Here is a 26,932-nt window from a genome sequence, read left to right on the forward strand (position 1 = left end):
TGCTTTCTTATTTTCTATTTCATTTAGTTCTGCTCTTATCTTTGTTATTTCTTTCTTCTTCCTGTGGGATTACTTTGTTGTTTTTTTACTAATTCCTCCAAATGTGCAGTTAGTTCTTCAATTTTTGCTTTCTTCTGTTTTGATGTATGAATTTATGGCTATAAGTTTCCCTCTTGGTACTGCTTTTGCTGCATCCCATAAGTTTTGGTATGTTGTGTTATCATTTTCATTTGTTTCAAGGTAGTTATTGATTCCTTTTGAGATTTCCTCTTTGACCCACTGTTTTTCTAAGAGTGTGCAGTTTCATTTCCATATCCTGGTGTGAAATCTGGGCCTCTGGCCCTTGCAGATTTCCAGCTTCACTCCACTGTGGTCAGAGATATTATTTTGTATGATTTCGAACTTTCTGAATTCATTGAGCCTTTCTTTGTGGCCTAGCATATGGTCTATCTTGGAGCATGATCCATGTGCACTTGAGAAAAATGTATATCCTGCTGTATTTGGGTGTAATGATCTGTATATGTCTATTAGATCCATCTCCTCTAATATACTGTTCAAATATTTTGTTTCTTTAGTGATTCTCTTTTGAGATGTTTTGTTTAAAGTTGACAGTGGTGTGTTAAAATCTCCCACTCTAATTGTAGAGCCATCTATTCTTTCATTTAGTTTTTCCAGTGTTTGCCTCACATATTTGGAGTTGCCCTTGTTAGGAGCATAAATATTTATGATTGTTCTTCTTGACAAATTGTCCCTTTCACTAATATGTAGTATCCTTCTTTGTCTCTCACAATTGTTTTTGCAATTTAAGTCTATTTTGTCTGATATTAATATAGCTACTCCTGCCTTTTTTTTGGTTATTGTTTGCTTGTAAGATTGTTTTCCAACCATTCACTTTCAGCCTCCATGAATCTCTGGGTCTAAGATGTTTTTCTTGTAGACAGCATATAGATGGGTCATATTTCCTTATCCAATGTCCCAGTCTCAATCTTTTGATAGGTGAGTTTAATCCATTGACATTCAGTGTTATTACTTTCAAGGAATTATTTATGTTAGCCATATTTTGATTGGATTTGTGTTTGTCATATTTTGTTTGTTTGTTTTTTCTTCTCTTTTTGTCTTTTTTGTTGCTCTTACACTCTCCTCCAACTCTGCCTGTCCTGTTTTTTCCTTTCTTCTTGCAGAATTCCCTTAAGTATTTCTTGAAGGGGAGGTTTCTTGTTGGCATACTCTTTCAGTTTCTGTTTATCTGTGAATATTTTGAAGTCTAAATCATTTTTGAATGCTAGTTTAGCTGGGTAGAGCATTCTTGGTTGGACATTTTTTTCTTTTAGTACCTTGACTATATCATACCATGGCCTTCTTGCCTCCATTGTTTCAGATGAGAAATCAGCACTTAATCTTATGGAGTCTCCCTTGTATTTGATTGTTTTCTTTTCTCTTGCTGCTTTTAGAATTTTCTCTTTGTCTTGAGCATTGGATAATTTGACAAGTATATGTGCTGTCGTGGGCCTGTTGGGATTTATGGTGTTTGGAGTGCATTGTGCTTCCTGGGCATGTACATCAAGCTCTCTCAGTAGATTTGTGAAGTTTTCAGCCATTATTTCCTGCAACACCCCTTCTGTCCCCTTTCCCTTCTCTTCTCCTTCTGGGATGCCTATAATACTTATGTTTGTGCATTTTGCATTGTCATTCTGGTCCCTAAGTCCTAGCCAGATTTTTTCTATCTTTTTATCGATCAGTTCTACTATCTGTTTGATTTCAGATATACTGTCTTCCACATTGCTAATTCTGTCCTCTGCCTCTTCTAATCTGCTGCTATTTGCTGAGAGTGTATTTTTCATTTCTTGAACTGTGGTGTTCATTCCCATCATATCTGTTATCTTTTTGCGTATGTCTGCAATTTCCTCCCCAAGTGATTTCTTCATATTGTTAAACTCTTCCTTTACTTCATTAAGTTGGTCTCCAATATATGTTCTGAGATCTTCAATTATATGTCCAAAGATTTCCTCCCCTTCCTGGTTTTTAGTTTGTTCATTGGATTCAGCCATGTTTTCCTGATTACTGGTTTGGATTGTAGTTTTTTGTTGCTGTCTGGTCATCATTTTATCTTGATGGATTTAATCAGTTCTTCAGCTTCTTTGTCTAGTCTTGGGGATTAATTAGCTGTTGTTCTTGCATAAGTGTTATATCTTCTCTTTGCCACTTTGTTCTTCTTATTCTAATTTCTTGTTGCTGGCTAAGTTCACTTTAAAGGAAACTATTAGGGCCAGGGAAAGGCAATTGTGTAAAAAAGGAAAATGTGTAAAGTAGTATTGGTGATAAATGTTAACAGAGCAACAATATGAGATCTGGGAGAATGGATATTAGATTCATGTGAGTTGTGTAGAGTTATAGCAGTAAGTAGAGTACCTATAATGAGAGTCAACTGAATATGGGGAGGAATATAGTATGAATTAAAAATCCAGTGTTTTCATGAGAGGGGAAAAGAGAAAAGAAAGACAATAGTATCAAGAGTGGATAAAAGACAGAAAACAAAACAAAAGTATTAAAAATTAAAAGTTAGACAATTTGGGGACCAAAGAAAGGGAGGTGGAATGTAGGAGAGACAGTAGATGATGGAGGATAGCAAGATGTGGGGGAAAGGGGATAGTGTAGGTGGCCAAATTGAATTCACACAGAAACGAGGAAATGGAGGATGAGGAAACCCAGCAAATGTGAGGCGTTCCCTGCAGCACCTATTGTATAATTAAGATAAAATAAAATAAGAAGAGAAAGAGAGAAAAGATAAAAAGAGAAGAGAAAAAAAGGGGGGGGTGGGCAAAGAAAAGAGAGGGAAACAAGCAAGAAAAAGAAAAGAAGAAAAGAAAAAAAAACCCTAAATAAACTAAAAAGGACCTTGGGGGATACAATGGGAGAAAAGACTAGGAGATAGTGCAATATTAGGAATCTAGACAATAAAATTTAAAAAAAAAAAAAAGAGAAAAAGAAAAAAATGCAAATGTTGAGGGCTAGGACATTCAAAGACCTCAGATGGCCCTCAGGGCATGGTGGATTCAGAGATGGAAAGTCTGTGACATTGCAGACTCAAGAGGTGTGAGTCTCTGGGGTGTGGGCCACCAGGGTTTAGGGGACACAGACCTGGGAACCACACATCCAGTTAACAGGGAGCCTGGGAACACCGCCATGCACCACGCCTTCAGGGATCCCCGCAGCTCGGCTCCAGCCCTATGGGGAGGGGTTACATCTGCAAACTCTGACCTCTTTGTCAGAAACCCAAAATTCCCCCTCTCACAAGAGTCTCTTGTGTCACTGTCTTACCAAGTCACCTTCAGTATACCTCCTGCCCTGCAAGCCCCCGAAACAGCCTGCTGGGGGCGCCTCTGTACTACAAACAATTGATGGACTGCTGCAGCTCGGCAGCCAGCCCTAGGGGCAGGGCTCTAGCTGCAAGCTCTGATCTCCGTGTCAGAAACCCAAAATTCCACGTCTCGCAAAAAACTCCTCCATCTCTGTCTCACCAAATCGGCTTCCAGACACCTCCCTCCCTGTAAGCCCCCGAAACAGCATGCTGGGGACGCCTCTGTATTACAATCATTTCAAGGACTGCCACCGATTGGCCGCCAGCCCTAGGGGGCGGAGATCTAGCCAGAAGCGCTGATCTCCATGTCAGAAACCCAAAATTCCACGTCTTGCAAAAATCTCCATCTCTGTCTCACCAAATCGGTTTCCAAACATCTGCCCTGCAAGCCCCCGAAAAGCCCTCTCAGGGCTTGTGAATTCCCCAGCGCAGCAGAGCCTCCAGGAATCGCCACTGCCGTGCCGCCCGCCTCAGGGGTAAGCGTACCCCCCGCAGCCCTGATCTCCGTGAAAGAGACCCTAAATTCTACCTTTTACACGAATCTTCTCTGTCACCGTCCCACCAAATCGATGCCCAGACACCTCCTGCCCTGCAAAAAAAACAGCCTGGTCCAGAAAAATTTCCAACGCTGCTCAGCCACTTATTTGCAGGAGAGACTATAAGGTGCACTCACTCAGACACCATCTTGCCCCACCTCCCTCTACTAACTGTTCTGTATACATGTTTTTAAATTACATGTTTTACAACTAGATGTAGATAAGATAAAACTCTTTTGCAATGTATACTGAAAAAGTTTATACAAATTTCAGGATAGAGAAGGTGAAATAGGGTCAGGATGAAGAAAGAATATTTGGGTAGAATTTGATTATTTGGTTTGCAATGTTTTAGTTTTCAAGTTGGAATTGTATTTGGTTTGTTTATGTTTTTTAAATCTTGAAATATTCTGGTTTTATCTGACATCCTTAAGTGGCTATTGAAAAGTTGTTTCCTGGGTGGCAGACTTGGCCCAGTGGTTAGGGCATCCGTCTACCACATGGGAGGTCTGCATTTCAAACCCTGGCCTCCTTGACCCATGTGCAGCTGGCCCACGTGCAGTGCTGATGCGCACAAGGAGTGCCGTGCCACGCAGGGGTGTCCCCCACGTAGGTGAGCCCCATGCACAAGGAGTGCCCTGCCCGCAGTGGTGTCCCCCGCGTAGGGGAGCCCCACGCACAAGGAGTGTGCCCCGTAAGGAGAGCTGCCCAGCGCAAAAGAAAGTTCAGCCTGCCCAGGAATGGTGCAGCACACATGGAGAGCTGACACAACTAGATGACGCAACAGAAAGAAACACAGATTCCCATGCCACTGACAACAACAAAAGTGGACAAAGAAGAAGATGCAGCAAATAGACACAGAACAGACAACCAGGGTCGGGGGGAGAGGGGGGAAGGGGAGAGAAATAAATAAATCTTTTTTTTAAAAAGTTGTTTCCTATAGCATTATGTTAATGAATATTTTAATTGATATAAAATTTAAAGTTTCTGCAAGAGAGAAGCTCTAACTTTGGACCCTTGGGACATAAGGTGAATTCCAGATAAAAATAAAAGACACAGAGGATTGTGGGAAGACTAACAGACTGACAGGCAAAGATGAATGCTCTCACAAAAATAATGGAGAAAGATGCAAAAACTGTGTGAGGAAACTGCTTTGGGGGTCAGCAGACCAGGACAGTGCTACACAGTTCCCAGGAGGGCAAGGGACAGAGAGATGAAGAAGAGGAAAAGTTAGACATGTGGGTGGGGCTCCCCTCCTCCAACCACAAGACATTACCCTGGGTAAAACCCCTGTCCCACTCTAGTCAACAGAGAGGGGAACCGACATCTTCCTCCCTGTCAGCTGTTTCAAGGGAAAAGGGAAGGGAGGTCAGGGTCCTTTTCTCCAGTGAATTCCGCCAGCAGGGCTGGCTTTGAATCTCAAATCTGGAGATTCAACACAGGAACACAGGCAAACTGGGATGGAGCACATCCGTGGAAAGGTGGTTGACTAGCGCTATCTGCTGGCCGATCTGGAAACTGCATGGACAAAAACTTGACACTGTATCCAATCCCAGGCAGAAAACCTACACCCACTAGTAAATTCCACCTTAATATTGAAAACTTAAGCTGGGAAATTTTAATGACTGAGAATAAGTAGAACGAAATATCAAAGAAAAGGTGTGGGGAGGGGAAACAATAGTCAAGAGAGAATAAATTCACCAATATATTCAGATGCTTAGACATCAGCAAAAAATTACAAGCCATGCTAGGAAACAAGGAAAGATGACCCAAACAGAAGAACATCCAAATACCCTAAAGAGATATGGGATTTAATACAATTAATCAGAGATAATCACACAACTCTCCTAAGGCACTTCAAAGAAGTTAAAGAAAATATGATGAGTGAAATAAAGGATATTAAGAAGACACTGGTGGCGGACTTGGCCCAGTGGTTAGGGCATCCGTCTGCCACATGGGGGGTCTGTGGTTCAAACCCCGGGCCTCCTTGACCCGTGTGGAGCTGGCCCATGTGCAGTGCTGATGCGCGCAAGGAGTGCCCTGCCACGCAGGGGTGTCCCCCGCATAGGGGCGCCCCACGTGCAAGGAGTGCATCCCGTAGGGAGAGCTGCCCAGCGCAAAGGAGAGTGTGGCCTGCGCAGGAGTGGCACTGCACACACGGAGAGCTGACACAAGATGATGCACAAAAGGAAACAAGGAGTCCCGTGCTACTGACAACAACGGAGGTGGACAGGGAGAATGGTGTGGCGGGTGGGCACAGAGGACAACCGGGGTTGGGGGGGAAGGGGAGACAAATAAATGAATAAATAAATCTTAAAAAAAAAAAAAGAAGACACTGGGAGAGCAAAAAGCTCAATCTAAAAGCCTGCAGAAAAAGAAAAGAAAAGAAACAAACCTTATGGGAATGAAAAACGCAATGAATGAGATTAAAAATGCATTAGAAAAAAGAAAAAGGGGGGAAAAATACATTAGAGGCACATAAGAGCAGATTTCAGTTGCTAGAAGACAAAATTAGTGATTTCGAAGACAGGACACCTGAACTTGAAAAGACAGGAAAACAGAGAAGAGGATGGAAGAAATGGAACAGAGTCTCGGGGAATTGAATGGCAGTGCAAAACTCACAAACATTCACAGTATTGGTGTCCCAGAAGGAGAAGAGAATAGAAAAGGGGCAGAAAGAATGTTTGAGGAAATAATGACTGAGAAGTTCCCAACACTTATGAAGGATATAAATATCAATATCAAGTAAGGACAATGCACCCCAAACAAAATAAATCTAAAGAGACTTACCCCGAGACATCTGCTAGTCAGAATGACAAATACCAGAGATAAAGAGAGGATTCTGAAAGCAGCAAGAGAAAAACAAAACATCACATACAAGGGAAACTCGATAATATTAAGTGCCAATCTCTCATCAGAAATCATGGAGGAGAGAAGAAAGTGGTATGATGTATTTAAGGTACTGAAAGGGAAAACTGCCAGCCAAGAATTCATTTTCCAGCAAAGGTTTCCTTCAAAAAGAGGGTGAGTTCATAGTCTTCACAGGCAAACAAAATCTAATAGAATATGTTACCAAAAGACCAGCTTTGCAAGAGACACTAAAGGAGGTGCTGTAGCCCGAAAGGAATAAACAAGGGTGAGAGATTTGGAGAAGAGTTTATCAAAGCCTGATGAAGGAAAATGCATAGCATGAATTATTTGAATCTGACTTTGAAATTATCATTTAAAGTTTTAGACCCAGGGACATTTATTCTGGAGAAACAGGGCAAAATTCCTGTCTATAAGAGAAGTCTTTCAGATGACGCATATAAATCTAAACGGTAACATTATTGTCTAGTATTTGGACTATGCTTTGATAAGTTATGGTTTATACTTAAGATTAGAAATCTGAGCATGTTTTCTATGTATTAATTTAATGTAACCCAAATATATAGATGGATACATTTTAAAGGCAACTTGAAAAGCTAATTCTTGAATGGAAAATAATTTGGTCAGTGTTATTTTTTTTTTTTTAATTTCCAAATTCATTTTTTTTTTTTAAGATTTATTTATTTATTTAATTTCCCCCCCTCCCCTGGTTGTCTGTTCTTGGTGTCTATTTGCTGCGTCTTGTTTCTTTGTCGCTTCTGTTGTCGTCAGCGGCACGGGAAGTGTGGGCGGCACCATTCCTGGGCAGGCTGCTCTTTCTTTTCACGCTGGGCGGCTTTCCTCACGGGCGCACTCCTTGCGCGTGGGGCTCCCCCACGCGGGGGACACCCTTGCGTGGCACGGCACTCCTTGCGCGCATCAGCACTGCGCATGGCCAGCTCCACACGGCTCAAGGAGGACCGGGGTTTGAACCGCGGACCTCCCATGGTAGACGGACGCCCTAACCACTGGGCCAAAGTCCGTTTCCCTGGTCAGTGTTATTAAAATGTTGACTCATTGACTTTTAGTTTTATGATAAAGGAAATCAGGGATTGCTTTTTCTTCTAGAAATATACTGCTCTTACTATTCACTGTTTTCCTTGCTTCTGTGGAGTAAGTTTGTCACAAGGTTTGAACTGCAGGCCTCCCATGTGGTAGATGGATGCCCCAACCACTGGGCCAAGTGCGCCGCCTAAATTTTTTTTTGTCTTTATTTATTTTTAGTGTTACATTAAAAAAATATGATGTCCCCATATACCCCCCACTCCCATCACCCCACTCCTCCCCCCATAACAACAACCTCCTCCATCATCATGAGACATTCATTGCACTTGGTGAATACATCTCTGAGCACTGCTGCACCTCATGGTCAATGGTCCACACCATAGCCCACACTCTCCCACAGTCCACCCAGTGGGCCATGGGAGGACATACAATGTCTGGTAACTGTCCCTGCAGCACTACGCAGGACAACTCCAACCCCCAAAAATGCCCCACATCACATCTCTTCCTCCCACTCCCTACCCTCAGCAGCCACCATGGCCACTTTCTCCACAACAATGCCACACTTTCTTCAATTACTAATCACAATAGTTCATGTATAGAATATCAGTAAGTCCACTCTAATCCATACTCTAAATGTTTTTAATAGTCATTTTGATTCAAAGTTGTGGTTTTGTTATATGTGGAATCTTTGAAACTTTAGCCCAAAATGCATGCAAATGTGAACATGCTGAAGTTTCTCTTAATTCTGATTTGTGCTTAAGTTTTTGGCTTTAAAGAATTTATCACAATGGTAGTTGCTCTCTTCAGTATTTGTTGGATGTATGAAGTACTGATAAATGTCACAATGATGTTTTTATTTTTTAGATTGTCCCTGTAGGTAGGCTAGTCCTTACCGCAAGTGAGTCATTTTTTAAAATGTGTATTTTATTTAATGAGTGGATTTTACAGATACACCATGATAAATTGTACTGCTACACTTTTTAAAAAAATGATATGCACTGTTAACTTTACAGCATTTGCTGTAGACAATATCGTTAAACTCAGGAGTTCTTTTGATCTTGAAAAACAAAAATCTAAAAGGTGCAGAAATCACAATTTTACATGTATTATCCTTTGCTAATAAAGTAGATTGCATCCTTCTAAATAACTGCATAATTCCCCTGTGGGCAAATTAAAGAATTTTTATCCAGTATTCAGTCAACACTTCAAATACCAGCTTGGAAAATCATTTGTATCCTACAATTTTGATATAATATTAATAATACCTATTAAATGTGTCGTATATTACACATGACACCAGATTTTTTTTAAAATGTGAGTGCAGAATTTAACCATTATGAGTATGAGGGGCTGGGTCAGAGACGTCTTTCAAGTCCGACCTGAGTCCGTAAGTGATGTGAAGCCATCACTCTAGTCTGAACCATCCCCAGGTTCCACCTCCTTCCTCAGCTGAGCCCCACACCCCTAGTAAGAAGAGGCTGCCTTCTTACCCTTCCGTGTTGTGGCCCATTTGCAAACAGCAGGAGCTGGGCCCCTCTCACGACATCCTGTGCTCTGGCCAATGCTGCTGGGTTCCTGCCTCTGATCACAGAAGCAGAGCCATGCTCCGCTCATCTGCCAACGGTGGGGTTCTTGGTAAGTCCTGGAGGGAATGGAGGGGAGGGAACGTTAGGGTGGAGAACACTGGCCTGGAGACATGGTCTCCCCACAGCAAAGAGCCCTGCTCTGCGGCCGCGGGCAGGGCTGCTGGCTGAGTGCTTCTTCAGCCCACACAGGCCTGGCTGCCGAGCTCACAGGCAGGAAGGACCAGCAGTGGAGCCATGTTTTCTGTGGAGCTGCATCATCTCTTTGAGCCTTTCTTTCCAGGGTTCCTCTTCATTGAGAGCATCTGGGCACAAGTGGGTGAGTCCATCCCCCAAACCATAGGTTGCCACCCATCCCCCAGAGAAGAGAATTTCCCCACAACAGGGAAGGTGGGAGGGAAGGCAGCACAGTCCGGGCCGATGGGCTGGCCATGGAGGCCTTGAGGGGGACTCCCTGGTGGACAAGAAATCGGGGGCCCAGGAAATCCAGGATCCAGTTCCGTTCTAGACACATGCCACCTCGGCCACTCTTCTTTTCTGAGCCGAGTTCTGTGGGCTCTGGAGGAAACTGTAGAGCTCAGAAGCTTCCTGGGAATAATCTGTGTAAGCTGTACATTAGAAGGTGGAACGAGTATTAGAGGAAACAGACCCTTCTAAGGACAAGAGGCAGTGACTCATGTTCTCCAGCCCTCCCCTAACAGGAAGGGCTGCAGAGCCACTGCAGCAGTCATTCTACCAAAAGAGGTGGGACAACCATGGGCCATGAGCCCTGAAATTGTGGAATATTCTGATGCTGACTCGGTTGCCCAAAGTGTTGGTGGTTTAGCTGATGTTTCGTTTATGTACATTTCACCTTCTATTCTGTACTTACTTTGCATTATTTCCTGGAATGAATTTTGTGTTATCATAGACTACAGAGTACACTACTCAGTACTTTCTCAGAATTTCCCTTCAGCCTTAGTCATCGGAGGATATGGCTTGCCTATGTGGTGGTGAGCAGCAGTGAATCCCCAGTCTTTAGACACATGGGAAAGAGGAGGGGGCAGCTTCACAAGCTCCTCGCTAAGGCCTTGCTTCCTTCTTGCCCAGGTGGTCATGACCAGCTCAACATCTCTGCCTGGCCAAGCCCTGTGGTTCCCCTTGGAGAGCACGTGTCTCTTCACTGTCACTCCCATCTTGGTTTTGCCCTGTTCAGCCTGCACAAGGAAGATGGCGCCCACATCCCTGAGCTCCAAGACAGATTTTTCCAAGAGAAACTCCTCGTGGGCCCTGTGACCGCAGCGCATGCAGGGACCTACAGATGTTTCAGTTATAACAGCCAGATGCCCTCTGTGCGGTCAGCGTCTAGCAATCCCCTACAGATCACGGTCACAGGTCAGAGGGCTCCGGTCTGATCTCACTGACCTGCAGTCGTCTGGGGGGAGTGCCAGTCAGGGCCCAGCCAGAAAAATGGAAACTCCAAGTGTTTTAGACAAAAGGGTTTTAATACAGAAAACTAGGTATTGGGGTGGCAGAATAATGACTCCAAAGTATGTGTATGTACTCATACCCCAAACATGTGAAAATATTACATAACAAGGGTAAATATGATTGAAGATGATGTTAATGTTCCTAATCTGTTGATTTTGAGATGAAGAGATTTTTCTGGATTATCCAAGTGGGTCCAGTATAATCCCAAGTACCCTCATAAGTAAAGGAGAGTGTCAGAGAGAGGCAGTGTACAGGTAAGGGAGAGTGGATGTTCCCAGAGACCCGACAGGGGCCACCCTCCTGGAATTGTGACTGGGAGCTGGTACCACAGAGAAGGCATTGCCACGGCAGGAAGTGCCCCCTCAAAGCACAGGCTGGGAAGTACTTTACTGCCTAATTACTACTTCCTGCCACTGATTCCACATTGTGAAAATACATTTTCAGTTGCCTGATGGAAGAGCCTAGAAATTCAGGCTGCAGTGATCAGTCTCCTACCCCAACCATAAAAAGCAGGAAATGGCTTTGCAGGAAGTGGAGTCAATGGCTAAAGTTCCAAGGATGAGTGCAGGGGGACTGGAGTCTTGTTCTGCTAGAGAGAAACACAGAAGGGAGAGAATGGGAGATTCATAGATGGCAGGAGACACAGGTAACATGCACAGAGAAAAGGACATAAAGATAAAGAAGGAGAGGAGCCACTGGGAGCAGAAGAACCTTAGCTCAAACCAGGTCCCATGGAGTGGGGTGAGGATGAATGATCCCTTTTAAACTCACAACCTCTTGCATCTTAGGTGTGTACAGAAAACTCCCTCTTGACTTGGTGGAATCCCCTGGTGAAATCTGGAGGGGGTATCACCCATGGAGTGGCTTAGAGAGCATATCTGACAGCTTTATTGTGTATAAAGAGGAGATACCCAAGGACGACTCTCATCCTGAAGGGACGTTCTATGTGGGCTCCCCCGGATTGCCTTCTCCATGGGTCCTATGATGCCTGCCCTTGCAGGAATCAACAGAGCCTACAGTTCTTTCAGTCACTCCCCTATAGGTGTGTGGCCCCCTGGAGCTGCCCCATTATCTTTGGGATAAATACTAGATAGTCTAAGCCCTGAGAGCCCAGGTGGTGGTGAGGGAGATGAGCACCAGGTTCTTACAGAGAGAGCTAGAGACTTGGTGAGAGATAAAGATACCAAGGGATACAAAGCAAGAGGAATACAAATAAAGAAATGATTTGCTATGACATAAAGGACAGATACAGGAGACAAATGGGGCATCCAGAGAGAAAGGTGGAGGTATGGACAGATAAGCACCCCAGGGAGAGTGAGTGCTCTGTGTGCTGGCTTTTTCAGAGACTTGGATGAGTCCAGATGTGTTGTTTCCCACACACTAACAAACCCCATATGTGGCCTGAGTCACAGGGCTAAGCTGTCCTGACACGGGCTGATTCTTCATAGTTCCAGTGGACTCACCCAGACACTGTGTTTACTCTGACAACTCTTCCTTCCCTGTGGTTGAGCCATAATGCACCACAGGACATCACAGTCTTGGTTGAAGGAGCTTAACACCGAATTCAGTGTGTTCTGTGGGTCTCCAAACTGGTTTCTTAGGGCTATGTTCCAAGGTAATCCCAGATGCCATAATATTACTGAGAGCAAAAACCCACCAAAAGAACTAATTATTAAGAGAGCTGAGTCAATGAAAAGCAGAGGCACTGACACATGCACAAAGAGTGAGAAGGAGTTGGAGGGAGAGAATTCAAGAAAAGGGAGACAGAGATCCAGGGTGAATGCTAAGTCCAGACACATAGAGAGAGAACTTAGAGGAGGTGGGTACAGAGAAAATAGAGAAAGAGAGAGAGAAGAGGAGGAAGGGAGAAGCCTTGGGTGTGGGGAGACAGAGAAGACCTAAGAGAGAGAGAGAGAAAGAATTGGAGACATAGAAAGAGGAAGAGAAAAGGGGACAGATGATCTCTGCAAGTATGTGGAAGAGTGGTGGTGGAGTAGAGAAAGGTGGGAGGATGATGAGAAGAGCCCTAAAAAGCAAAGACTGAAGTCCTAAAAAGCAAAGATACAGAAAGAAGGAGATCTGCAGTGCAGGGTAGATATGCAAAGAGAGCTACAGGTAAGAAGTGGGGAAAGACATGGAGACAGAAATAGATGAAGGATGGGGAGGAGATAGACAGACCAAAACAACCAAACCATCAAAGGAAGAGAGAGAGAATAAAAATATAAATAAAGGGGGGAAAACTGGTGTAGAGTGAGGGAGAGGCGTAGAGGGAAAGGATGAGACCGAGAGAGATCAACACAGGAGAGAGGAGAGGTTTCGATCGCGAGAGCAGAAAGAGCCACTCTTCAGCTCAGATGAGGACAGCATGAATAACGGAGTCTCTCTGACTAAACGCTTTGTTTACTTCCAGGTCTACACAGGAAACCGTCTCTCTCATCCCAGCCTGGCCCTGTGGTGATGTCAGGAGAGAATGTGGTGTTGTCCTGCAGCTCTGAGTGCTCCTTTGACATGTACCATCTGTCCAGGGTGGTGGAGACCCCTGACCCCTGGCTCACTGCAGTGCAGAGAAGCAGTGGAGCACTCCAGGCTGACTTCCTTCTGGGTCCTGTGACCCCAGCCCACAAGGGCACCTATAGATGCTATGGTTCCTTCAATCACTCTCCCCATGAGTGGTCATACCCAAGTGATCCTCTGCACATTTTAGTCAAAGGTAAGGAGACCCATACCTGCCTCATGCCTTGTGACTTAAGCTAAATTCTAAAGTTATATCTGAGGGCTATTCTTTGATGATGAGTTTGGTGGTGTCTTTGCAATTCTGTAGAGAAAAAGAGAGAAAGGAAAAGAAGGATTCAGTATGAGAAGATGTCAGTATGCAGGTTGATAGAGAGGGCACCTCCAGAGATGTCTACCATCTATGTTTGAGGTCTATGTCTTCATCCTATGCATCAGGCAGGTGAAGAAAGGGTCAGGGAAGACAAGGAGGAAAGGATGGGCTCTGTTTGGAGAGATGAGAGGTAGCTTCAGTCCCTCATCCTTATCCTTTTCCCAGAAAATCCTCTTTACCTCTCACCTACAGAGAGCGATTTATGAGGGACCACTCGTCCAAGGTGAGAGCCCCCTCTTGAGCACAGACATCTTTCATCCCCAGCCTCTCCTATTCCTTCTCTACATTTGAAGTCTCAGGAAGTAGTCCTCTCTCTGGGAATTTTTTTTTTTAATTTCTCTCCACTCCCCCCTCCCCACATGTCTGCTCTCTGTGTCTATTCACTGTGTGTTCTTCTGTGTCAGCTTGTATTCTTGTCAGTGGCACTAGGAATCTGTGTCTCTCTTTTGTTGCATCATCTCGCTGCATCAGCTCTCCATGTGTGTGGCTCCACTCCTAGGCAGGCTGCACTTTTTTTGTGCAGGTAAGCTCTCCTTCCAGGGCCAACTCCTTGTGTGTGGGACCCCCCTATGCAGGGGACACCTCTGCATGGCAGGGCACTCCTTGTGCGCATCAGCACTGCATGTGAGTCAGCACACCACACAGGTCAGGAGGCCCTGGGTTTGAACACTGGTCCTCCCATGTCAGAGGCGGATGCTCTATCCATTGAGCCAAATCCACTTCCCATCTGGGAATTCTTGTGATGAGACCCCAGCACTCAGGGGAGCCCTGAGTTGGTCTCATCATGAACCAATGTCAAAGGAGCAGGGGCCAGGCTTCAGTGAGGGAGAAGACAGCCCACCTCATCTCCTCACCTCTCTCCTGTCTTGTTTTCTAGGAAACTCTGCAAGTACTTACCCACCATCCTTGAAACCAAGTTCTGAACATGGTGAGTACAAGAGGCCTCTTAAATCTAGTTTGTCATTCACTAAGGAGACAGAAGCCTCACATTTTAGCAACAGGCTGGAAACTCAGAAAGGATTGGAGAGTGTCATCTTGAGGATAATTTCTTATTGTCCTTGGAAACCTTGGTTCTTTGCTCCTAAGGCCTCCAGCTAATTAGATGAGGCTCATCCACCTTGTCAAGGGTCATCTCCTTTACTTAAAGTCAACTGATTGCACATGTCAATCACAGCTACAAGATACCTTGGTCAATGTGTTTGACCAAACAACTGGACTATATAACCCATCCTAGTTGACCCATAAACCAGCCATCATAAGGAGCATTAATTTCCTTGCCTTTTCCAGCTTATAGAGACTGCCCACAGGCTTTGGGTCACAGCCCCCTTCCTTCATCTTCTAAACAAACCTTGGTTGGTAGAGCCTTCTTCACATCACATCACTCTGGTCCTGTTTCCATCATCTCATCGCTTTCTCTGACTACATTATTCTGCCTCCTTCTTTCCCTTTTAAGAACCCATCATATAATCCAGGATGATCTCCCTATTTAAGGGTAGCTGTTTTCCAACCTTGACTCCATCTGAAATCTTATCTCCCCTTGTCATGTAACAACACATTCACAACTCAGGAATTAGGACATGACATCTTTCTTTTGGGGGTGGGTGTAGACAGAGCATCCTTCTCATTCTTATTCCTAACACAAATAGTAAACAAAATTAACTAAGCCTCTGCTCTGGGAAGCTGATAATTCAGTAGGGTGCAGGGGGAGGGCAGAAAATTAATTCATGAATGAACCATCCTTAGTGAGGCAGCTACATATAAAATTGTAAATAAAGTGATAGATAATGCTTAATGGAAAGTTTAGGGTGAGTGGTAGGGAACCCCTCACTGATCAGGCAATAGCAAGGTGTGACCTTAGTGAAAAGAAGGATTCAGCTCTTTGAAGTTGGCGAAGACTATGCCAGAGAGATCTGTAACCATGCAAGGTATTAAGGTGAGAGTACTCTTTATATTCAAGAAATCCTCTCTGCCCCAGATGTTGCAAGTGAGGTGGGGAGAATTACAAGATGAAAGTGAGAGATAGAGAAGAGCCAGATTATAGAGGGGAACATAAACAAGAACAAGGAGTTGGTATTTTATGTTCACTGCCATTGGAAGTTATCCTTGGTTTACCAGGAATCCATACATCGATTTAAGAGTGACTGATAAAAGTTGCTGAGGGTAGGGAGAGGGAAGAAGAGATATGATGTGGGGGCATTTTCAGGACTTGGAGTTGTCCTGGGTGGTACTGCAGGGACAGATGCTAGACATTGAATGTCCTGCCATGGTCCACTGGGTGGACTGGGGGAGAGTGTAAACTACAGTGTAAACCATTATCCCTGGGGTGCAGCAGTGCTCCAAAATGTATTCACTCAATCCAGTGAATGTCCCATGATGATGAAAGAGGTTGTTGATGTGGGGGGAATGGGATGAGGGGGGGTGGGGGTATATTGGGACCTCATATTTTTTTAATGTAACATTTAAAACAAAAATAAATAGGAAAAAAGAGAATGAATTGTAGTTTGCACAACTGGAAGCCAGAAGATCAGGTGGGAGGCAGTTGTTATCCTCCTGATAAAAGACAGTACTAACTTAGACACTAAATGAAAGAAGCCAATGGATATAAGACAAAGTTGATCTTCATTCACAGATTTGATGTTTGAGAGCTCAACTCCTCACTAAAATTTATTTGTAAAGCCAATTTAATATTAGTGACGCTTCACAGTCGCTTGTCATGTAGTGTTCCCAAGTGCAAGAAAGCCATGATGCGCTTATGGAGAAAATAAGTGTGTAAAAGAAGCTTTGTACAGAGCTGTTGGTCATTCATTCCATGTTCATGATCAACACACCTAATTTATTGAGCCCTCATCACTTTCCTCTGCCCAACGTGATTTATGATTAAACTTGTTTAAATTTATGTCCAGAGGCTTTGTTGAAATGCTGCTCCAAGTCAATGATACTGTTCCTGGATGATGTTAAGTAGGGGCAGTCTCTAAAAGGCTGGTGAAACTAGGAACTTCCTAGAGAATCATGCAGATTTAAGGAGGAAGCAAAAGATATCAGGTGTCTTCAAACAGAAACATACATAAAGCAAAGTTATGTATTGACTGACTGGTGAAATGATATGACCAGAGACTCACAGGAATCTAATCCTGTAATTCCCCCTGGGCCAAAGGTTCAGTATTTCCTAACTCAGTATTTACAGAACCCTCATAGAACATAATACTGCAAACAATGAGAATCAAAGGTATGTTCTTGAAGTAGAATCATTTGGAGGGAGGTCCAATTGGGTCTGACTTTTTCCAGTTGCATGGTCTTGGGACTCATTTTCACTACATCTAAATCCATACTACAGAGAAGAGAAAATTATGGGGGGTGAGGGTTGCCAGTGAAGATGCCTCAAATAATATGATACCAGAAATACAAAGGTACTTGGTTCAAGTCATTACTCTTCTATTGTAAGATTACATCTCTGAGTCTATATTTTATCAACAAGGAAATTAGCCTAAAACCTTGTCCCTCTTGGGTTTTCTGTGAGGATGATGTAAGATGAAAAAAAAATATATGAAAGCATCCCCCAGCACAGGTCTTGGAACAGAGAAAGTGTGTATATGTAGTAGAAAATGTTCCCTGTTCTTCTCCCCTCACCCCAAACCTCCTCGCCACCCCTTTTTCCATCACACGTGAAGGTCAAGGCACATCCCTGGGAGAGGAGCATCAATATTCTTTTAGGTGAGTTCAGATCTTGGACTCAGACCAGAGGCAGCCCATACACCTGGACAGCTGTCGTCTTAACTCGAGGAGGACCGCTCATGTTGGTGTCGGGGAGGGCCAACCACAATGATCAGCGGAAGCTGGGGGAAGGGATCACACGGGTCACCACAGTGACCACCAAAGAAAGTACATTGCCTTCTGCAGCCCTGGATTCTCTCTTCCCATCATTTCCTGGATTTATGGCACAAGACAACGAATTCCACTTCTTTGGGCCTTTATCTCACTAGTCTTCCCTTTTAATGGAGAATGGAATTTGTTTAGTTTGGGGTGTTGTGGAGGTAGATATTGGATATAATTATCTGGAAATCAATCAATACAAGCTACTGTGGTTTGCTTATTACTGAATTTGTGTCTTCCTCCAGGTACCTCCAGACACCTAGATGTTATTATCGGGCCCTCCTTAGCCATCCTCTTCCTCATCATCATCCTCGTCTTCCTCACTCATCTCTGGTGTCCTGCCAAAGAGAGTAAGTACTGGGAAGACTATTGTTGAGATGCCTTTGGAAGAAGAGGCTGGTGGAATCTGAGCAGAGTAGAAGAGCTAGGATAGGGGTGCAGAGGCATGAGTTCTCGATTTTCAGGCTGAACCTGGTTCCATGCAGTAGCCACAGAGGTAGGGTCTTTTTTTTTTCCCCCAAATTCTACTCAATTTATTCATTTTTTTTTAAGTATTACATTCAAAAAATATGATGTCACCATTCACCCCACCCCCACCCCCACAGTAACACTCTCCCCCATCATCATGACACATCCATTGCATCTGGTGAGTACCCCATGTGGGGTGCAGCAATGCCCAGAGGTAGGGTCTTTAGGAGAGAAGATCAGTGCCCCTTCCCTGCCTTACCTCACAGACCCCACCTAATTCACCATACTCTTCCCATGTCCCATGCAGCCATGGCCTCAAGGGGAGGATAATGGGATGGAAACCTGGAGCTGTTTATAGGATGGGCTTTCTAACTTAACTTAGAGGCAGATGTTCTGAATCTGCTTTGGGGCTGCTGGATAACTCAGGCACCTCTCTCTGTGTGTTGGACTCTGTGTCTACTGAATAGGATCTAGAAGTGGCCTCCATGCTTTTCATAACTTCTGTCTCTACAGGTGCTGTTGTGATGGTCAGCGAGTGTGAGGTGGACAGAAGGGTGGATGGGGAGGTAGGTCCTCGGTCCCCTCTTGGATGCCATCTCCTCCTTTCATAGTTCCCATGAATGCATGTACATTCTTTCCTCTTTCCAGGACCCCGAAGCCGAACACCCACAAATGTTGGCATACACAGAACTGGGTGATTGTGTTCTCACACAGAAAAATATCACTCCCAGATCACCAGTACACAAGGACAACCTGATGGACTGCAGCACGTATGTGGAGCTCGCTCTACCTTCGCCCACTTCAAGGCACAGCTGAGAGCTCCTGAGCACAGAGAAGCCTGGAGGAGCTTCCATTCTGACCCAGTTTCTCTGATACTACCAGTGCGATCCCCAAAATCATAATACACTTAGTGGATTAATACCTGAAATAAGTTTACATAGAGACACACACTGTTCTAGGCTTTTGAAAGGAATGTTAGTGAAGAAAATCCACATTCTTTGCCACCCTGGCTTGTGCCACCTTTGCCACCTTGGCTTGTGCCAATGCATCCAGCCAATTTCTGTACAACTTGAATCTGAGCAGGCCCATCTCTCATTTACAAATTTCTGTGGCTGGGAGTTGTTGAGGGCAGGGAGAGGGAAGAAGAGGTGTGATATGGGGGCAGTTTGGGGACTTGGAGTTGTCCTGAATGATATTGCAGGGACAGATGCAGGACAGTATATATCCTGCCATAACCCACTGAATAGACTGGGGGAGAGTGTAAATTACAATGTAAACTATTATCCATGTGGTACAGCAGTGCCCCAAAATGTGTTTACCAAATGCAATGAATGTGTAACACTGAAGAAAGAGGTTGTTGATGTGGGAGGAGTAGGACTTGGGTGCGGAGTGGGGTATTTGGGAACCTCATATTTTTAAATATAACATTCTGTGTGATCTATGTATCTTATTTTTAAAAAGGCAATAAAAAATATTTTTAAAAAAATTTCTGTGTCCTCCACTCTCTGCTGGAGAAATACCATACTCCTTTGCTTTGCCCAAAATTCTGTCAATTTTGACCCCGGCTTTTCTCTACATTCTAACTGCTATTCTTCCCATTAACCCTTGAAACGGCAGCCACACTGAATAACTCACAATTCTATAAGGAGATGAGCTGTCTCTTAAAACTGGACTTTAAAACATGCTATTTTTCAAAGTCTTATACCACTGAGAACATTTCTGGTTTGGGGGCTTTTTTATTTAGGAGGTACCAGGGATTGAACCCATGACCTTGCACCTGAAAAGTAGGTGCTAAACCACTGAGCTACACCCACTTCCCTCTTTTATTTTGTTTTTAAGATTGTAATGTAGATATCTCTCCTTCAAAATAATGTGGTTTAGGTGAAGTGCCCCTTTCTTTCCCCTTTTATTGTTACTTTCCTCAGGGAGAAAAGGTGCGATATTTCCCCATTCATTTTGATGTAACCTTTATGTTTTAGTAGAAAGACATTTTTGAGGTTATGGAATTTACCTTTCATTCCCAATTTGCTGGGAGCTTGTTGTCTTAAATTATTAATAGTGCTGAATTTTATCAAATCCTTTTGTTGCAACAGTTGAGATTATCATTTGGTTTTACACATTAGTCCTATAATATATGTGGTGGAACACATTTATTATTTTTTTATTGTTAAACCTACCTTGCATTCCTGGGATAAATCCCATTAATTCATGTTGTGCCATCTCTGTATATTGCTAGGTTTGACTTGCTCATTTTGTTTAGGATTTATACATCCAAGTTCATGAGAGAAATGGCACGTGATTTTCCTTTCTTGTAATATTCTTTGTCAGGTTTAACAAGGATGTGCTGACCTCCTTTGATATGTTCGGGTGTGTTCCCTTTTTTTGCTTCCTATTTTGAGGAATTCTTTGTGCAACGTTGGTAATATTTTAAATGTTTAGACTGATTTTTGTATGAAGCTATCTGGGCTGGAATTCATTACTTGAAAAGTTTTAATTTTGGTTTCACTTTCTTTGTTAGCTACCATGTTATTAAAATACACTATGACTACTACAAAATTTCATAAAAGGTATTTTCATTTTTGTATCATTCAAAGTAATTCCTATTTTCAATTGTGCTTTCCTTTTCGGTTCATAGGTTTAGAATTATTTTGATTATTTTCCAAATGCCTTGGCATTTTGTATTAATACTTATCACATTTTGACATTGATTTCCAGTTTAATTCCATCATGGAGGCAAAATGTATTCCGTATTATTTTAACTCTTTAAAGTTCACTGATGCTTGTTTTATGAACCAGAATGTGGTATATTTTGGATAATGCTCCAGGTGCACTAGAAATTGCAAGAACAATCGTTGGATCATTTGATCTGTAAATCTTACATATTCTTACTGGATTTGTGTGTGTGTGTAATTGTGTTCTAACCATTAGAAGGAATTGTTAATTCTCTAACCAGGACATGGATTTGTCTATTTTATCTTTTTGTCTATTTATGCATCTGTGTAAATAAAAGCTTTTACCTTGTAGTTTTTTTACTGTTTAATGTTTTCACACATTTTTTTTTAAGTTTGAGATCATTGTAAAGTTAAATGCCCATGTAAGAAATGATATAGAAATATACCCTTGCATCTATATTCATTAGAGATACTGGTTTGTAATTTTCTTTTTTCATAGTATCTTTATCTGGTTTTGATATTAGGGTATGTTGGCTTCATAGAATGAGTTTGCTGGTGTTCTCTTCAGTTCACATTTTTGGAAGAGCTTGAGCAAGATTGGTATTAGATCATCTTTTTTTTTTAAGATTTACTTACTTATTTATTCTCCCCCTTTGCGGCTTGTTCATTTCTTTGCTGTCTCTTCTCTGTGTCCATATGCTGCACATTTTTTCTGTATCTGCTTGTCTCTCTTTTGTTGTCATCTTGCTGCATGGGCTGTCAGCTCTCTGCTGCGCACAGGCCAGCTTTGCCTTCACAAGGAGACACTGGGACACGAACCCAGAGCCTCCTATATGGTAGTCAGGAGCCCGACTGATTGAGCCACAGACACTTCCTGGTATTAGATCATCTTTGAATGATTGGTAGAATTCACCTGTGAAGCTCTCTCGTCCTGGGTTTCTCATCTAGGGGAGGTTTTGATGACTGTTTTAATCTCTTCAGTTGTGATTGGTTTATTGAGGTCTTCTATTTCTTCTAGGGTCTGTGTAGGTGGTTCATTGTTTCTAGATATTTGTCCATCTCCTCTACATTGTCTAGTTTTTTTGGCATACAGTTGTACATGGTATCCTCTTATGATCTCTTATTTCTGTGGGGTCAGTGGTAATGTCCCCTATCTTGTTTCTGATTTTATATATTTGTAACTTCTCTCTTTTTTTCTTTGTCAGTCTTTGTCAGTCTAAGGGTTTGTCATATTTGTTGTTCTTCTCAAAGAAACAACTTTTGGTTTTGTTGATTCTCTCTATTGTTTTTATTGTTGTTCTCTATGCCATTTCATTCCGCGCTGATCTTTACTATTTTTTTCCATTGGCATTGTTTGGGATTAGCCTGCTGTCCCTTTTCTAGTTCCTCCAGGTGTGCAGTTAGATCATCAATTTTAGTTCTTTCTTCTTTTTTTCTCTATTTATTATTTTTTAATGTTACATTCAAAAAATATAAGAGGTCCCCATATACCCCCCACTCCCCTCACCCCACTCCTGCCACATCAACCTCTTTCATCAACGTGGGACATTAGTTGTATTTGGTGAATACATTTTGGAGCACTACTGCACCACATGGGTAATGATTTAAATTGTAGTTTACACTCTCCGCCAGTCCACCCAGTGGGCCATGGCAGGACATACAGTGTCCAGCATCTGTCCCTGCAGTACCACCCAGGACAACTCCAAGTCCTGAAAATGCCCCCACATCACATCTCTTCTTTCCTCTCCCTATCCCCAGCAGCCACCATGGTCACTTTTTCCATATCAATGCTACAATTTCTTCCATTACTAATCACAATAGTTCCATAGTACAATATCAATAAGTCAACTCCAGTCTATACTCTATTCCTCCATCCTGTAGACCCTTGGATGGTTATATCCACTCCACCTCTATATCGAGAGGGAGCTTAGATTCCACATGGATGATGGATGCAATTTTCCTGCTTGCAGTTGTAGGCACTCTCGGCTCCTTGGTGTGGTGGTTGACCTTCTTCACCTCCCTGTTAACTGGCCGGGGTAAGTCCAATAAACCAGAGGGTAGGAGATGCAAGTCTGCTGAGGTTCAGGGCCTGACTGTAACATGGACAGTCCAGAGATTAGGTCTCCTGAGTGTACACAAACCCCAGTGCCAAGCATTGAGTGTTATAAATTCCCCTCTCAGCATTGCCTTTGCAATGTTCCATAGCTTTTGATATGCTGTCTTCTTATTTTCATTCATCTCAAGATATTTGCTGAATTCTCTTTGCAATTTCTTCTTTGTTTAAGAGTATGTCGTTCATCTCCATATATTTATGAATGTTCTCTTTTTCCATCCATTTGATTTCCAGCCTCATTCTGTTATGATCAGATAAAGTGTTTTGTATACTTCCAATTTTTTTTAATTTATAGAAAGTTGTCTGTGACCCAACATATGACCTATCCTAGAGAAGGATCCATGAGCACTTGGAAAGAAGGTATATCCTGCTATTTCAGGGTGCAGTGCTCTATAGATGTCTCTTAGGTCTAGATCATTTATCATATTATTTGGGATGTTTCTTTATTTATCCTCTGTCCAGATGGTCTATCCAATATTAAGAGTGGTGTAGTGAAGTCTTCAACTGTTATTGTAGAGAGGTCTATTTCTTTCTTCAGTTTTGCCAGTGTGTACTTCATGTATCTTGGGGTAACCAGATTAGGTGCATAAATATTCAAGATAGTTATTTCTAATTGCCTCTTTAATTAACAGTTTTATAATAGTTTTGCATTTAAAATCTATTTTGCCCAATATTTGAATCGCTACTCCAGCTATTTTTTGGTTGCAATTTCCATGGAATATCTTTTGCCAACCTTTCACTTTTAACCTGATTGTGTCCTTTCAACTGAGGTGAATCTCCTGTAGACAGCATATAGATGGCTCATTTTTAAAATTCATTCTATCAGTCTATGTCTTTTGATTGGAGAGTTCAAGCCATTAACATTCAGTGTTATTACCATAAAGGCATTACTCACTTTATCCATTTTGTCCTTTGCCTTTCTGTTGTCATATCTTACTATTTCAGACTTTTTACCCTTCTTAATAATCTTCATTCTTACACTATTCTCCATGTCTCTCACCCTTGCTTTTTTTCCTTTCAGGCTGCAGCTCTCCCTTTAGTATCTCTTGTAATTCTGGTCTTTTGGTAACATAACCTATCAATTTTGGTTTGTCTGTGAAGACTTTGAACTCACCCTCATTTTTGAAGGACAGTTTGGCTGGATGCAGAATTCTTGGCTGGCAGTTTTTCTCTTTCAGTACCTTAAATACATCATACCATTTTCTTTTCACCTCCATGGTTTCTGATGAAATTTCAGCACTTAATCTTATTGAGGGACCCTTGTATGTGATGTGCTTTTCTCTTCCTGCTTTCAGAATCTTCTCTGCATCTCTGATATTTGTCATTCTGAATACTAGGTGTTTCAGAGTTTATCTATTTGGAATTACTCTGTTTGGGGTGTGTTTTCCTTCTAGGATATTGACATTTATGTCATTTTTAAGGATGGGGAAGTTTTGGTAATTATTTCCTCAAATATTCTTTCTGCCTCTTTTTCCATTCTCTCCTCCTTCCAGGATGCTGGTTATGTTTATGTTTGTGTGTTTTGCATTGTCATTCAATTCCCTGAGACCCTGTTGTATTTTTTCCATTCTCTTCTCTTTCTGTTCTCCTGTCTTTTCCAGTTCAGTTGTTGTCTTCAAAATCAATAATTCTTCTTCAAGCAAATCAAATCTGCTCTTAAGTGCCTGTAATGAATTTTTAATCTCATCCATTGTGCCTTATATTTTCATAAGCTCTGTTACTTTTCTTTGCAAGTTTTCAAGTTGTTCTTTATGTTCTCCCAGTGTCTTCTTAAAATCTTTATCTCTTTAGTAGTATTTTCCTTCAATTCTTTGACTTGATTTAAAGAATTTGTGTGATTATTACTGGTTAACTGTCTGAAATCCTGTATCTCTTCAGGGTATTTGGTTTGTTCCTCTGGCTGGACCATCTCTTCCTGTGTCTTATTATGCCTTTAGTTTTTTATTGATATATAGGCATCTGAATATGTTGGCGAATTTATTTGGATGGCCAATTTCTCTCTCTTGTCTATTTTTTTCCAACAGCTCTTCTTTGTTATTTGGTTCCACTTATTCTAAGTCTTTACAATTGCCCAGGTTAAGTTATCAAAATTGAGCCAGGGACTCACTAATAGGGTGCAGATTTTCTCCCCAAAATTCAGGTTAAGAGCCTAAAACTGTTTTACTCCATGCGACTTCTGGACTGGCCAACAGAAGGCATTTGTCAGTGCACATTTCCACGGACTTTCTTCCAACCTCCACTTTCCAGTGTTTTGGTCTGGCCAGAGCCAAGAGATTCAAAGCGGGCTCTGCTGGCTGAATTCACTGAAGAGAAGCCCCTGATTCCACTTCCCTTTTCCCTTGTAACAGCTGACAGGGAGGAATGTATCTGTTCTCCTCTCAGTCAGCTGCAGTAAGGTAGGGGTTTTATCACAATTTAATATCTTGGAAGTGGGGGAGGGGGGCCCTTTCTGTCCTCCACAGGGGCTTGGTAAATCATATTTGTCATTTTGGATTCTTCATCTCTCTGTCCCTCACCCTCCTGGGAGTTGTGTAGCAATGTCATGGACTGCTAACCCCCAAAGCAGGTCCTTAAGACATCTTTTGACCCTTTCTCTCTTGTTTTTGTGAGATTGTTGAGCCTTACCTGCTATTCTAACACCATCTTCCTGCAGCTCCTCAATGGTAACATATTGCATGACTATAGTACAAAACTACAGCCAGGAAAATGACATTGATATAGCTGACCAAGGCTGGTTTTCTCTGTCTTGACCAAGCCACCTGCCTTGCTCCTTTCATACCCCTACCCACTCCTTTCCCTGCCTTGACTACCTTGGAACCAATCTTGAAGCTGTGAGACCGCAAAGGAAAACAATTCAGAACTCAGTGAGTGGGGAGAGGAAGAAGACAACCTCAGATTACAACTATTCTAAACATCAATCTCACACCAACCTTCCCCTCTCCTCTCCTTCTCACCCCAGCCTTTATGCTACCCAGGTGCCTGGGTAGTTCCTAACTTAACACTTCCTTTTCCCCCTCCACCTTCCTCCCAGCCCTTATATAGACTCAAGGTGGCTTAACTACTGCAAAGGAAAACATTCTGAACCAAGCGGTCAGAATCACAGCCTCAGTATATCCCTCACCCATCTCAGTAGAACCAAACAGCACTATCTGCAACCCCAGCAAATCACTCACCCACACCCTTTACTAGCTTCCAGAGATTTTCCTTCATCCCAGTCTCAGCCTTAAAAGTGGCCTGTCTTATGTTTCAATGAGTTAAGATCTGCTCTCTCTCCCATGCTATGGCAGCCCCATAAAGTCATCCTCACCTGTTTAATATTATCTGGTGCAGTTTTTTATTTGATACAATCTGTCTGCTTAACCAGACTCAATGAGTTTTCCATGCACGGGTGTGCATGCGTGCTTAGTTATATGTGGTTATATCACATGTGTATGTTCATGGATACACCACCATATTCAAGACACACAGCATCAACCAGAAGGATTCCTTACACTACCTTTCATACCCTTAGCCCTTTTCCTGCCTAGCTTCCTAATGCCAGGCAAACACAAATCTCTTTTCCATCTTTATACTTTTGTCATTTCAAGAAAGCTATAAAAATGTAATCATATAGTATGTTTCCCTTTGAGATTGGCTTTTATCTCTCAGCACAGTGCCCACTTGAGATCAAGCAAAGTTGCCATGGGTATCAATACTTCATTCCTTTTTATTGCTAAGTAGTATTTCATGGCTTATTTTAAAGCTACATTATTAAGTGCATCAACATTCAATACTTTTATTATGTCTTCATAGTAAATTGGCCCTTTCCTTATTATGAGGTGTCCTTTCTTATCTTTGGCAACATTTCATACTGTGAAGTCACACCAGTTTTCATAAAAATTAAGATGTAAATGTTACATATCTAGTTATCCTTTCATTTTTAATGTCTGTGTCTATTTTTAAAGTGTGTCCAGTTAATTGCATAAAGTTGTATTTTTTTTGTTTAATCATTCTAAAAGTCTTTACCTCTAAACTTGACTGTTTAGGCAATCTACATTTAACATGAATATATATATATATATATATATAT

The 26,932-nt window shown here is 42.4% G+C and overlaps 1 protein-coding gene across 1 annotated transcript; it reads left to right on the top strand.

The window, feature by feature from the left end:
• Nucleotides 1-12,317: 12,317 nt before the first annotated feature.
• LOC111762111 (killer cell immunoglobulin-like receptor 3DL1) lies at nucleotides 12,318-18,894 on the top strand. The gene is made up of 5 exons (XM_058279170.2): nucleotides 12,318-13,566; nucleotides 14,618-14,668; nucleotides 17,856-17,960; nucleotides 18,592-18,644; nucleotides 18,793-18,894. The coding sequence occupies exons 1-5, from the start codon at nucleotides 13,314-13,316 to the stop codon at nucleotides 18,892-18,894; spliced, it is 564 nt and encodes a 187-aa protein (XP_058135153.2). The 5' UTR covers nucleotides 12,318-13,313.
• The last annotated feature ends 8,038 nt before the right edge of the window (nucleotides 18,895-26,932 follow it).

This window comes from Dasypus novemcinctus, chromosome 18 (assembly GCF_030445035.2).
Source record: "Dasypus novemcinctus isolate mDasNov1 chromosome 18, mDasNov1.1.hap2, whole genome shotgun sequence".
In the NCBI taxonomy this organism is placed as follows: domain Eukaryota; kingdom Metazoa; phylum Chordata; class Mammalia; order Cingulata; family Dasypodidae; genus Dasypus; species Dasypus novemcinctus.